This window comes from Takifugu flavidus, chromosome 5, assembly GCF_003711565.1.
Source record: "Takifugu flavidus isolate HTHZ2018 chromosome 5, ASM371156v2, whole genome shotgun sequence".
NCBI lineage: Eukaryota > Metazoa > Chordata > Actinopteri > Tetraodontiformes > Tetraodontidae > Takifugu > Takifugu flavidus.
This window is the reverse complement of record NC_079524.1, coordinates 7,051,034-7,064,862: the sequence shown is the minus strand read 5'-3', so window position 1 is coordinate 7,064,862 and position 13,829 is coordinate 7,051,034. Positions and strand designations below refer to the sequence as shown.

Here is a 13,829-nt window from a genome sequence, read left to right as displayed (position 1 = left end):
GTTTCCCGGCGAGTTCCGCTGGGTCTTAAAGACACCCTGCCGGCTGGCACCGCGCGGGTGGGGGTGGGGGTGGGGGTGGGGTGGGAGGCCGGGAGGGCACCAGACAACAGGCCTCTATCTATCTATCTATCTATCTATCTATCTATCTATCTATCTATCTATCTGTCTGTCTGTCTGTCTGTCTGTCTGTCTGTCTGTCTGCCTTGAACAACTCTGACCCCCTCTTGGTGCCGTTTGGGCCCTCCGCCCTTGGCCTTGTTGCAGGCTTCCCCTCGTCAGCGGGGCTCCATACGTCAGGCTCCTCCATGGCAACACGGGCCACTAAATGCTGTCTTGACGGAACCCATCTTTTATTGTCTGCAGTTGAGCCGTTCGCTCAAAACCGTTTTGTTGATTGATTGAGTTCTTTTTTTTGTTTTGTGTTGCAGCAGTCTCTCCCCCCCCCCCCCCCCCCCCCCCCCCCCCCCCCCCCCCCCCCCCCACCACCACCACCACCACCACCACCACCACCACCGGGAAGGTCTGCCCGCTGGACACAATTGGGCTAATTGCAGGCAATTTCTCATTGAATAGAGCCCAGAGTCAGCAGGACAAAAATATCTCATGGTAAAGGGCAGATGACGTAAAAAAGAATTGAGAGATGGCCGCACGTGCGTGTGCAGGAGGGATGGAGTGTCATGTGACAAAACCACCTTGTGCACCACGGGACGCCGATTTCTATTGATGTTATGTTAAAATATAAAATACCCCGCATGAACCGACTGAACCCAACAGAATATCCTTGTCCACATGTGAGGGCCCGGATCACGGGTGTCAACAAACACGCCAAGGGGCATTCCTACGAGCATTCCAGCACCTCTCCACTGAAATAACAGGGTACATCTTGTGTTCAGGCCAAGTACAACCAGGAAAAGAAGAGGAAACTTTTCATTGGACACAATGTAAGGGCCCATAGAGAAGTCGCAGTCAACAAGCTTTATTCACCGAGGGCACAGCTAATTTGTCCTTTCAGTATCGAGCCCAACATTTTCAAGGAGGGACCCTCCCACATGATTCCCCTGTCCCATCAAGACAAGAGCTTTATCAAACATGCGCGCCTGTCTTGCATTCGAATGCCGCAGGCTATTCCCTGTCCACCGCCGCTTCCTCGCCTGTGTTTGCTCATCAAGTCCTTCTTGTTTAATCCTTTCATCTTCGTTCAAGGTGTTCTGTTTGTCTACGTCTTGTTTTTTTAATGAATCTGGATCCTTCTCTTCCACTCATAGTTCTACTAAGTGCTGCTTTCTCTCCACTTGGTCAAGGCTGCCTCTTCGCTCCAGTTGTTTCCTAAAGCCAGTCACCTCTGACACCCCCTCCCATCTTTTATCTCTCGGTGGGTGGCTTTCTCACGAGTTAAGGTTGACCTTTCAACTTCACTTTGACCCCTGACCTTGTTGTTGTAGGCTTTTCAGCCGCAATACCACTTGCCACTCTCTGACGTGGCGTCCTCTCTACACTGCATCCCGCCCTCCCATCGTCGCCCTTCACGTCCTCTCCTCACGCTCTCTTTTGTCGGTCACATACCAGGGTTATACAGCCTATTTTCAAAGCACACACTAAATTCAATGGCAAGAGGTGAAAGGACGCGTTGACAGAGAGTTTTCTAAAGCCCAGAAAAGGCATTTGAGAAAGTGAAGTTAAATCAAATTCAGCAGCTGGTAAGCAATGAGAAACAGAGCAGCACAGACACGCTGTCAGGGCAGATTATTCAGGCACTCTCAGACAGACAAGTAGCTGAAACTTTATTTTCCTCAAAATTTCTGGATACTTTTGACAACCTAACATTTGTCACAGATGTGCAGGACACTGCTTGCGTATTCAATAAACTATGAAATGTAATATTTTTAAACATCAGGCATCCCGTCCTGTCAAGCAAATAAAGTTGGTACCTTGGCTTTATATCGCCACCTCGTGGTGATGGGTACGATTACACCTGTAGTTCCTCTCGTTTGGATGGTTTCAAATTATTCCTTTACTCACTGCATATTTATAACATCCTCTGAAGATAAGGTTTCAGGTTAAAGCACTTAAACCAAGATGATGTCATGTGTTTCTTACTTAAAATGTAATGAGTAAATTAAAAGCATTCTCAAACAGCTTCTTCAGTGACATGAGAACATTCTAAAGTTTCATTTTTTAAACAATCCAAGCAAATCAACAGTTGTGTTAAGGTGCTCTTCCAGTTTGTTGCATCTCATATTGAATATGCATTGAAGGTGGTTTCGTGTTGGACTCCTTTAGTTTGGAGAACAACCTGTGTCCAACTCACGCTGGGCCACCATATGGCACATGGCTTAAAGCAAGAACACATTTTTGTGTAAATCCCTTGTCAAACAGGTCCGCAACACCTACCTTTTACAAATTTCACCCCCACATTAATTTAAAACAAAGAACCTTTTGTTTTTTTTAAATCAGAGCGTAAATGAGAAAAATCGCAGCACCTCTAAAAGCGTGAACATCAGAAATCAGCTATTGGACACATCTTAAAATGAGACCTCCTGACGGACAAAACTTAAACATCCCGTAGGACGGCCACCTGACCCCCGCTCAGCAAACTCCAAACAGCGAGACGCACGTGTGAAAAACCAGCCCAGCTGCGCACACAAACACAAAACACGGAATTCCAACTGCTCAGAACTTTTTATTTCAGCGGGAAATTTGGATTAAAATTAAATTAAACATAAAAAATTTAAATGGGTAAAGATGTCTTTAAAGGAAAGTTGTTGGCCAAAGAAAAAGTAGGCAGCCCCCCCAGTAGGAGGAGAGACGGGGAAAGGCCAGAAGTTACAAAAATAAAGTTCAGGGGCAGAGCCAAGTCATTCAGGAAGGTATGTATAAAAAAGAAAAGATGATAGATGCAGTTAGTTATTATAAACCCCACCCCCATCTAAAATGTCCTCATATGTATTCAGTGCTAAAGCTCTCTCCCAGTCCAGGTTTCTTAAAGAAGATTTAGATCTTTTCACTTTTTCCACTTGCTCTCGCCATCATCACATTAATGTAACATTTTCCTGCAGTTTTGAAAAAGTAAACAAAAGTCCTTCAAAAATAAAATGTAGCAACCACATTTCATGATCTACTATTACATATACAGTATATATATATTTATATAAATACATACATAAATATCTTACATGTACAACCAATTTTGAAAAGGGGGGAAGAGAGAACCTAAAAGACTTAATGAGGACTTGTGGAGGTGGTGGAAGGTGGGACGGGGTGAGGGGCCCAATGTTGCCCGCTGGAGGGTATCGGGCCTTTCCGTTTTAGCTTAACACACTCGTGCACACACAGCCTTTCAGGGAGGGGGTCGTTTCAATTGGCCCAGTAGGGGGAGCTGCCATAGTTGGACTTGCTGCCTTGGGTCTTCTGCTGCATGCTGTTGGACTGACTGCGCTGACCTGGACCCCCCTGTAAGAAAAGAGTAAGTTCAGCTATCGAGCTCAAGACTCCAAATTCACATTGATCAAATAGAAATTCCAAACAAATATCCAAACTTCTGTGTTCACATTAGTTATTGTGTAAAAGGTATAAATCTAAGGTTAGACCCGTTTTGTCATTTAGCTCCAATAAAAAAATGGAAATCCAAAATCCAATTTTTGACCATGAAAAAAAATACCGTCCACATTGTTTACCTGTCCGTCCTGTGTGAGATGATGGTGCAGCAGTTGGGAGTGGGGCTGTTGGTGTGGTGGTAGGATATGTAGGAAGGGAGCAGGGGCATAACCAGGAGCACCTCCCGGGTTCAAGGGCCCCGTTCCTCCCAACGCTGAGGGCAGGCTAAAAGGAGGTGGAGTCCCTGTGTGGAAGCCCTGCTTGTCAAATGACTACAAAGAAAGAAAAGAGATCAAGGTGTTACCCAACAGAACACTATACAAACTTAATTTGGACTGCAAGTAAATCCAGAATTTAAAAAGCAGTTATAATTTTATGACAGGTGCACTCACCTGAGTTTTGTTGTAAATCGACCCTCCCAAGTCAGGAACTCCACCACTGTTCCCCGACCCCGAGAGTCCTGGTGCTGACAAGCGAAAGAAGAGAGAAATGAGTTATGATGAAAGCAAGAACGCGCGGTGGCCACAGACAGGGCACTGTGGTAAAATGCACGCGTACCTTTCCCTGGGCCGCTGCCCCCTGACTTGGCCTGTGCCTGGGCAGAGCCTCCGTAACCCCCTTTACTGTACTCCCCGTGGGCTTGTGACAGGTCATCAAAGGCTGGACCAGGAGGATGAGTTGTGGAGGAGAGAGATAGCAAAGGACAGGACAGGAGTGAGAGGGACAGGACGGGCAGAACTATGTCCAACTTCAGCAGCGCCTGTTAGCGCCTTCACATGCTGTGACATCACACTGTTCAGCATCATTTCAACACAGATTGGGACTCAGGACTGGTCTTTTACCTGTGCCATAAGCATGCTGTCCATAACTGGGCTGATGTTGCTGGTGGTACTGATTGGATGGGTTTGCCAAGCCCATTGCAGGCTGCTTGGCAGAGGCAGGAGGGACAAACACAGTAGGCCCATACTGGAAAGCAGAGGGAACCCCTGGCACACCAGCATAATATGGCAGCCCTGCAACAGGGTAACAAGGAAATATTTTAACGACTAAAAGTATTTTAAAAAAAGTCCCACACAGGATGATTAACTACAAAGAATGTGTTAATTTAAAATAAATAGAATACATTAGGGTAAATATATAAATAATGAGATTCACTAGAGCCGAATTTTTTATTTATTTTAAACGATTTGTTCATCCTCACCGGTGTATCCATAACCAGGGGGCAGTGGGGGGTTGAGGAAGGCTTGATTCTGTGTTTGCTGGGCCTGGTTCTGTCCCTGGGTCCCTGACTGTGGTGCCTGCTGGGGCTGTGACTGCACACCAGCTGTTGACAGGCTGGTCGGGGGAGCTGGAGATGAAGAGTCATTCCTGCCAAACTTTGTTGGCTCACCTGAACAAATAAGTAAATAACACAAAAGAACTTAAATATTCATCTCACAAAGCTTTGCTGACACAGCCGTCATATCAAGAACAGACCAACATCAGCAGGTAATTAATAACCTAAAGCTAAAGAGGAAATCTGTTCGGTAAAGGAAAAGAGTACGAACAAATCTGTTTTTCATGAAACTGGAAAACACTGTCAAAAAGCAGCTGTCTTTAAAGATAACACAAGGTTAACCAAATATAAACAGGCAAATGGGATTTACTGGAATATGGGTTATTTCCTAGGCCATCTCTTCCAGGTAAAGTAGCCGCCGTTCCAGGGAATGGTACCCCATAATAGTCCTGTGGAAAAGAGAAAGCGAAACCTTTATCTACTTGAAAAAGCAGCAACACTGTCATAAAGGGAAATAATGTCAATGACCTTTTTGGATTATTTTTTTAAATAATAATGTCAAAAGAAAAGACAATGTGTATTTGATGACAAATGCTCACCATGGGAAGCCGAGACTGCAGCATTTGCAGGTCCTCGTAGCCATAGATCTGCTGTTGACATGAACAAAATAGTACGGGGTTTAACCACTGGAGCTCTTTAAACCTACAAATACGCTGAAAGTGACTGAGGAACTGAAGCATCAATTTAAAGACGGACAAGTCCTTTAATAAGAATACTATCAGCAATATAATGAGCTAATGAACATAAACACACCGGGTAAGCAGGAAGCAGACCACCAGGGCCCATGATGTACTGGTTGGCAAGGAGAGGAGGGACCCCTTGAGCCAAATTTGGAGGGGTCTTCCCTGCAGGAGAGAAAAATAAATTTCAATTAAGTTATAAGTCATCCCTTCTGATAGAATTACTTGGATATAACTCAAATTTTAGCTATTTTATACGGTGATAATTGATGATAAGTGCATTGCTTCAAATAGGCTTTAATGGGATATGAAAATGAAAAGCTACAACTTAACAAAATAACATCATGCAGATGATCTTTGTTTTAAAATGCTTGATTGGGGAAAAACCAACAAAAAAAACCAACAACCCTAAACTAGCAGTGCTGTTGCTCTTATTCTTTTTACCAGATGTGGTGGTCAGCAGGGGTGCAGTACGGCTGCCTGCTGACAGCGAGGCGTTTGTGCCGTTAGGAGTCAAGCCCGGGGCTCCAGCTGCGTGTAAGCCATTGGTGGCTGAGCTACCACCAGCCTGGGGGGCGGAAGGACTGGCGCTGACAGCCTGGCCGGTCGATGACGAGGACAGGGTATGATGGGTACTACTGCTGCTGCTGCCAGCCTCGTTATTCACCTTGTCAGACGATACAAAAGCAGGCAAGGAAAATAAACCAAATTGTTCAAGAGTCGACTCTTCCGGAACTCTTCCTAAACTTACGGTGTAGGATGAACTTGAGGTGAGAGTTGATCCAGACGTGTGAGCACTGGTGATGTGACTACAAAACAAGAGCCAATCTGTCAGCTACCCCATGTTTGATGAAGCAACAATACAGCGATTATTGAGAGATTCAGTGAAAAGATGTCTCTACATTAAGAATCGAGATATGTGCTTCATCATCATAATTTTCTGAATTAAGAACGTGTCAAAACCCTATTTAGTCCGTGGAAGAGGTGAATACATCCACTTACCTGCTGAGTGATGAGATGGGGGCTGAATGTGAGGGGGTAACAACAGGGGAGGGGGCGTGGTGGTTTGTTCCACTATCACTTGTCAGAACAGGAGACTCAGTTTTCACCGTTCTTGATGCCGACGTCGCTGATTTTAAAGAGGGTGAAAATATAAATACATTTTTGTGTACAACATATTAAAATAGACTTTTACTCATAAACAGATTACACTGGATTATAATGTATTTCGGAACAATACTGAAGAATTGGCGATGCCGGGAGTACTTACGGTCCTGGTTGCCCTGTGTCTTCAAGCCATTATATCCATTCTGCAGAGATAAAGATAAGTCCCAAGAATTGTTTATCACTGTCAAGTATAAAGCAGACGACAAGCTCTGCGGAAGCAGTGGAGAGAATTTATGACTTTGTACTTACTGTAAGAGCAGATGAGGGAACATCTTTGCCTTGAGGGAATCCCAGATGAGGTGCCAAGGACCTTGGCCCGCTGCTTTCCCCACGACTGGCTGCGGTAGGGGCAGTGGAAGAGGCTGGACTGGCAGCGCTGGGAAGACCAATGGAGGGGGAGGGTGTTGCACTCGGTAGGCCCAAAGATGGTGAAGGGAATTTGGAATCCGAGACGGCCGAGGGTAAGCTGCTCATGTGCTCACTGTTCACAGGAGAGGGAAAAAGATGGTAGAAACAAGGGGGCAGTTTTACAAGATACAAAGGTGGAAAAGTCTACAGAGATACTGTAACGCTGTCAATATGGATTACAATCAAGGAAAAATGCATCAGAGTACGACAGTGAGAGTCTCTGCAACAACAGGGTCACAGGAAAGTCCCATATACCCACCTGATAGACCCTGGCTTGGGGAAAAGGCTGCTCTGTGGCTGTTGTGTAGAAACAGCAGCAGGAACGGGCAGAGATGCTGAAGCTGGGATTTGTGCTGGACGTTGATCCCTGCCGGCCTCGGACTGTGCCATATCTGCCATTCCACTACTGGTCTCAGACCCAAAGTCTAATGCTCCAAACTGGACATTCAGTCCAGGCACATCTGCCGAGCCCGGCATCTCCACGGCCGATGATGGGATCTGAGTAGACAATCAGAGGATTTCTCACACTAAGTAGGTCACATTTTCACTAAACTGTGCAATCTATTAGCAAAACAACCAGAATTATTTTGAATGATATGAACAATTTCCCCCCATCAGTAAGAAAAATAAAATAAAAAAAAGCTGCTAAAGTAAATGAATTGTCAAGCAAATAATTATAAAAATTTAGTTTCAGAGGATCTTGAGTTTCCTGATTTTCAAATGTTCAGTTGCGCATTTCTTAAAGATTAAGAACTTAGATTTCCTACCTTTGAAGGGGGAGGTCCTCTGCGTTTCTGTGCCTTGAGCTGTCTCTGGGGGGCCTCTGCACCTTGGAGCTCCAAGCCAGACAGCTTCCCTCCAGGAGAACCTCCATCTCTTAGAGGAGGGAGGGATGACTCGTGACCTGAAGATAGGACACATCCTTTAAATAAAATCAACATAAGTATAGTTTCAATTACTTCAGAGATAAAAAAAAAACATTCCAATGTGACGCAATGTGGTCATAATTTATTAATGAGACTGAGCCGTGTCAAAGTGCCCTGTCGGACCAATATCCAACGTTTTATATGATAGTTAAGTGTTGGCCATCTATGATGACACTGAACAACTGTTCCAAAAGATTGATGCGTGTGATTTATTTAGCATCTGCTGGAGTTGCCTTTCCTTTTTTGGCCATTATGTCAAATCATTTTTTTATTCTTTCAAGCAAAAAAATTTGGGTATCACAACTTGCCAACAGTCACCACCACAGTAAATTTAGCTCGTTGGATCTGTTATGTAAATCAGGCACGAGAATACTGAGCGTGCATTTTTCTTCATGGGCACAGGTGCTTAACATTTCATAGTTAATTGCAAAGATGTTTTGCTGTGTTACAAACATGCTGGCAACAGCATTACGGTACAACACTAGTCCAACCTGGGGGTGTGGGGACCTGTGGAGCATGCAACTGAGACAGGCCCAAAGGCTCTGTGGAGGGTAGACTAGAGGACTGTTGCTGCCTCGGAGCCAGCTGGCTGAGCACCGCTGATGGTTCTGGCTGAAGCTTTATTTCCACTGTAGAGAATGAGAATTAGAGTCAACATGTGCAGCTCAGTGTTTAGAATATTAATTCTTAAAATTACTGTATTTGGTTTATTCTTTTAACTTACTGTGAGGGGCTATAAGGCCATTTTCAACTCTCTGTGCCTTGACTTCTACAGAGGTAGAGGAAGCAGGAACTGGATTCTGTAGCAGATGTTGCCCTGCGTCTTTGGAGACACTGCTGTTGCTGGAGGTGACCAATGTCTGACTGGCTCTTTGAGAATGCCGAGGTCCACTGAGCTGCTCTGGCGTCCTTATGTCAGAGGTGGGTGCTGATTTTTGAGCATTAAATGATCCAAATCCAGAGCCCAAAACTGAGGACTGAAAAGATGAAAGACTGATGAAATATACAGATATATCACATAAAAGGTTGAGAAGTGTTTACACAAGGGTGAAGGCATGTATGTGTGGCTATATGTACCAGGGCAGCATGTGCATAGGTGGTACCACCAGAAGCTGCATGAGCGTAGCTGTTGGCTGTGGCATGTGCGTAGCTGTGTGTTGCCGTGTGTCCATTGCGATGAGAATTGGTAAACACCAGACTTTGGCCAAGATCTTCAGCTGAGGGTCCATCAACGATCAAGCCCAATTCAGAGTCCAAAGAACTTCCGATGCCCACTCCAGCCTTGGGCAGCAGGCTAGCCAGGTTCACACTATGAACATGAGGTAGGAGAAGGAGTTGAAGAAAATGGGTTAAGGAACAAAGAACAAATACATCAAATGTTGCAAATGTAATGAATTTAGTAAAATGGAGCTTACTTGTGTTTAGATGTGATGTGGGCAGAAGAGGCAGTAAAAACTTTGGTCTCAGACAACTGTGAAAAAGAACAGGAAATGCTAAAGTGTCTTAATGCAAGTCAATAAACAGCATTATTAACAGTCAACTCTCAACAAACAATAAAACCAGACAGGAAACAGACAAAGGAATTATTACAATATCAACTTTTAATTGTTTTCTTACATCCTCATTCCAGTCCTCTGAGGTCCAGTCTTCTGTGGGGCCTCCCCATGTTCCTGTAAGCAGCAGACAATCACATTATGATATATAAAATTACAGATTAAATATAGCTCAAATATTTTGCTAAGCAAAAGACATCGGACAATTTATTTCCTTTTCCTACCAGTTTCCTCAGCAGTATCTTTGCCCTCTCCATCCCATGCTTCCTGGCGATTTCCAGGGTTAGCTGTGTACTCGGTAGGATTGAAGGTACTGAAATAGAGCAAAAGACAAAAATAATGAAACGGGCTGGACTATAATAAGCAAGGAAATTGAGGCAGCAAAAATCTGAAGAGATTCAGAATATTTGATTTTCACCATGGTTGGTTTTAAGATATGTGCTTGTAAACACCATCATAATCTCCCCACCCTACTTCATAATTCAGATTTACGCTCATCATGTGTTCTTACCCCATTCCCTGGGGTCTGTTACCAGCAGCTGCTCGTCCTCGACCACGACCCCCTGCAGACAGAAAAAACAATCAGTTGACCTCTGCTGATTAGACCTCTTCATCTAAAGCTTTTCAAGGACTTGTTATTAAGTTTAAACCTCAACACAAAGTTTAAGGAGAGTTATATTTGCTCTCAGAATATACCACTTACACCAGAAATGGTACAGTGAGGTGAACTGATACTGAGCACGTTCTATTCTGGCTGAATAACACATATTTCTCAATGATTCCAGACACTCTTCACCTCACCTAACCTCCTTTCTCTATTAACAACTCAGTAAACCCAATATACTTGAGCAGCTGCAGGGATTGAGAACCTTCCACAGATGGAGGGCGAAACAGCACATCAAATATACACCGTACAACATGAAAGCCAAATCATATAAGAATATAAAAATTTGATGTTATTGGCAAATCCTAATTAAACGCAATCAAGTATTGGCTGGGGTTAGTGTGTCATTTGCCTTAATCTTAAAAAACTAATAATCTTTTTATTATAAACCAATATGCTAAAAATAGTGCATTCATAAACCACTCACCTCTCCCTCGGCCTCTACGGCCACGATCTCCTCCTCTCTCTCCAGGTGTAACCTCAAACCCATTTTCTTCTGCGCGACCTGAAAATAATTAAGAAACAAAGTGACAATAACGCCAACTAAACCTCAAACAATAATCAACCTGGCAGGATGTTTCAACGTTGCAAAAACAATCCTCGAGTTTTAAGATTTTTTACCCTCACGACCTCTGCTGATGCCTCTGCCTCTCCTGTTGGACCCCCCACGTCCCCGACTGGTCTCCCTGTCTCCACCTTTCTTCTCATTAATCTCCTTGATTTCTGAGGATCCCCCTTCTTTACCAAGGTTTCGCTTCTTTCCCACCGTCTCCCAGGAGGTCTGTGACAGAAGAAATAAATAAATAAAATCATAGACTTACAACTGACAATAGTTATGGTTTGTTTTATTAAAATAGTCTGCCATATTGGTTATTGCATTATCGTTTAAAAAGCACTGCTTGTGCCACATATAAAATTAGATGGAGTGTGCTGTATTTCTATTCAGTGTTTTGCTTAACATCTGATTACTATCTCAAATTATATCGTCCTATCATGCCTTACTCTCATACTATGAGACACAAGAACAAAGATCGCGGGCTTAGTAACCAAACTGTTGACACTGCATGCATGTCAAGTCAGAGCCTTACGGTGTCAGAGGTGCTCTCCAGAAGGAAATTGATGGCTCTGTTTACATCCTCGTTGCAGTCATGCAGGGCTACCATGCACTCATCTTGGGTTTTCCCAGAGACTTCAATCAGCTAACAAAAACACAAGCAGACAGCTTAAGGTTAAAATACCATTTAACAGGATGTGATAGAGGAAAAAGGCAGCCATCCTGACTTGTCAGGAAACAATTTTGTTGTACCATACTTTAAGAAAGGAGTTCATATTTATTGACTAACACTCAAAAGACGGACTTCAACTGACCTGTTTGACCTTGTCTTCAAAGTCAGCATCGTTTTTGTCGTAGATCACTTGGGCTAAACGAATCTGTTCTGCTGTGGCCTGGGGGGGAAAAAAAAGGAGTAATGACAAACAATACTAACTACACTAACATGTTCATCACTGCATTAGTCACCATCTCATATTAATATTGTAAAACAATACAATAGAGTATATGTAATGTTGAAAACCAACCTGTATCTGTTTTTGTGGCTGTGTAGTCTGTGTGGTGGTGGGCAATGTTTTATCCCGAGTCCCCCGGGACTGATTGCTGACCACTGATGTCATCATATACAGTATATACAAAACAATGTATGTACAAAATAGAAAAATCTGTGGAAGAGACACAAAATTTAAAACATTCCCCAGTTAGTAGTTATATTGCGCAATACTTCCCAATATATACATTATCCTGAATATAGGCAGCCTGTGTCACTGTTGTCAAGTATACCATGTAAGACTATAAGCCCATCTGTTGCCCTTACCTCCCCGGTTATATTTAGCCAGCCAAGAGGTGACTGTACTAGTGTCAGTTTACAACCACTGCCGTCTCACATAAACACACAGAGGAAAAAGGAGCGTCCGTAAACACGGTTTCACTAGTAGGAATAGTAAGTTTACCCTCCCGATGGTGGCAGGATACGAAAATCGTTTTGTTCAATGGCGTCAGCTACAGTCCGACGACCCTTATTCTCAACAATGTCGAAATTAAACGCACAACGAGCAGTTTAACCGACTGTTATCTAATAACCACGACGTTTTTCAAACCCTCAGTTGAAAATCGTTGGCATGGAACGACAACAATCCAGCCGCGCTACTGCTGCCCACATTTACTATTGTTCGACAATATAATCACCTTTACATAAAATGATGACTAGGTAACGTAACCGTAAATAGGAAAACACCCAAGTCACTGAAAAATGTCAAAAGGAAGTTCCAGAAAATAACCCGTGCAGGGTTATGTGGTATTATTATTAGCGGTAGTTTGCCTTAGCTCAGGCTAGCGTGGCTAGCTGCTTGTCTTTGTTCCCTGTGCTCAACAACATACATTTGGTTTACGGCTGCAGTGCCCGATTTTGCTGACGAGATTTGAAAATAAAAAGGGACAAACAACAGTGGAACCACTCCAATCATCGGTGTATGTATCGACAAAAAATACCAAATGAGAAAACAGCAGTAAAAAATGAGTTAATAAACAAACAAAAACAAAAAAACACTAAAGTGCCCTTTACGTAAACCAGCAGGAAAGCTAACGTTAGTCACTCCGAGCTAATAGTCACAAAAACAGACGGGAGTAGGCAAAATACTGTTCTGTAAGAATACTATTAACACCAGTCGCTCGGCAACATTGAATTACCAGTGAATCTGGAAATTTTCAGAGAAGTAAATGGTGTCGAAATCGAGTGGTCCGTCAACGGTGAGCTACTGCCAGCAGCATGCTATGCTAACTGCCCGGCATGTGAACGGCCTATCCCCGTACAATGCGACGCCAGACTACGCGCACAATGCCGAAAAGCTAAATACCGCGCCAATAAAAAAACTCCGCGAGTCAACCTATATTTTATTAAACAACTAATCGTTGAAATATGAAATAATACAACAAGGGTATAACACTGGCATTTACAATTACACCATTGGTAAAACGTATTTTATTCCTTCTTTTACCTACTAACACGCTTCCCTCAGCCAGCAGCAGCAGTTGCTGTCACGTGACCCCCACCGCACCGTTCTTCAGTGTAGTGAAGCCGCGCCAGCCAATCAAAGCGCAACAAACTGGCCACGTGGTTCTACTCACGCTTCCTGGGCGTGCGCATTCCCACCCGGAAACGGGCATCGCTGAATTCCGCTTGAGGGAATGAACTTGAAAACTTCAATCTGATAATGTGTGGCCTCATCGTGCGCAAAGCTCGGTGCCAAGGTTGTTTAGACCACAGCGAATCCTCCTAAAATTAATCCAGAATTCCTTCCAGAAAAGTAGCCTTTGATTCAACCACAAGACTATTTTCCTAAATAATTGAGCAGTAAATTAATATATGCAGTGCAACTCAAGTTACTCTTTAAGGCTCTATACAAAAATACGAACGTGGGTTTGTTTTCCCAAGTAAAACATAGTTTGCT

General features: G+C 43.6%; 1 protein-coding gene across 3 annotated transcripts; it reads right to left on the bottom strand.

Annotated features, from left to right (window-relative positions):
- Positions 1-2,660: 2,660 nt before the first annotated feature.
- On the bottom strand, positions 2,661-13,489 carry LOC130525997 (ubiquitin-associated protein 2-like). 3 transcript variants are annotated; one of them, XM_057033310.1, is made up of 29 exons: positions 13,377-13,489; positions 11,907-12,044; positions 11,697-11,774; positions 11,417-11,527; positions 10,950-11,109; positions 10,756-10,833; positions 10,176-10,227; positions 9,889-9,977; positions 9,729-9,781; positions 9,527-9,582; positions 9,189-9,420; positions 8,836-9,088; positions 8,603-8,740; positions 7,953-8,107; positions 7,445-7,683; positions 7,027-7,258; positions 6,881-6,920; positions 6,613-6,739; positions 6,362-6,419; positions 6,055-6,277; positions 5,684-5,775; positions 5,470-5,520; positions 5,241-5,319; positions 4,796-4,984; positions 4,437-4,607; positions 4,153-4,254; positions 3,987-4,060; positions 3,675-3,866; positions 2,661-3,450 (listed from the first exon to the last, which is right to left on the bottom strand). In XM_057033310.1, the coding sequence occupies exons 2-29, from the start codon at positions 12,000-12,002 to the stop codon at positions 3,355-3,357; spliced, it is 3,516 nt and encodes a 1,171-aa protein (XP_056889290.1). In that variant the 5' UTR covers positions 12,003-12,044; positions 13,377-13,489; the 3' UTR covers positions 2,661-3,354. The 3 variants fall into 3 exon arrangements, with proteins under 3 accessions (XP_056889290.1, XP_056889293.1, XP_056889292.1); XM_057033313.1 differs by having other exon boundaries at positions 7,953-8,089; XM_057033312.1 differs by lacking the exon at positions 13,377-13,489 and adding an exon at positions 13,069-13,316.
- Positions 13,490-13,829: the final 340 nt, after the last annotated feature.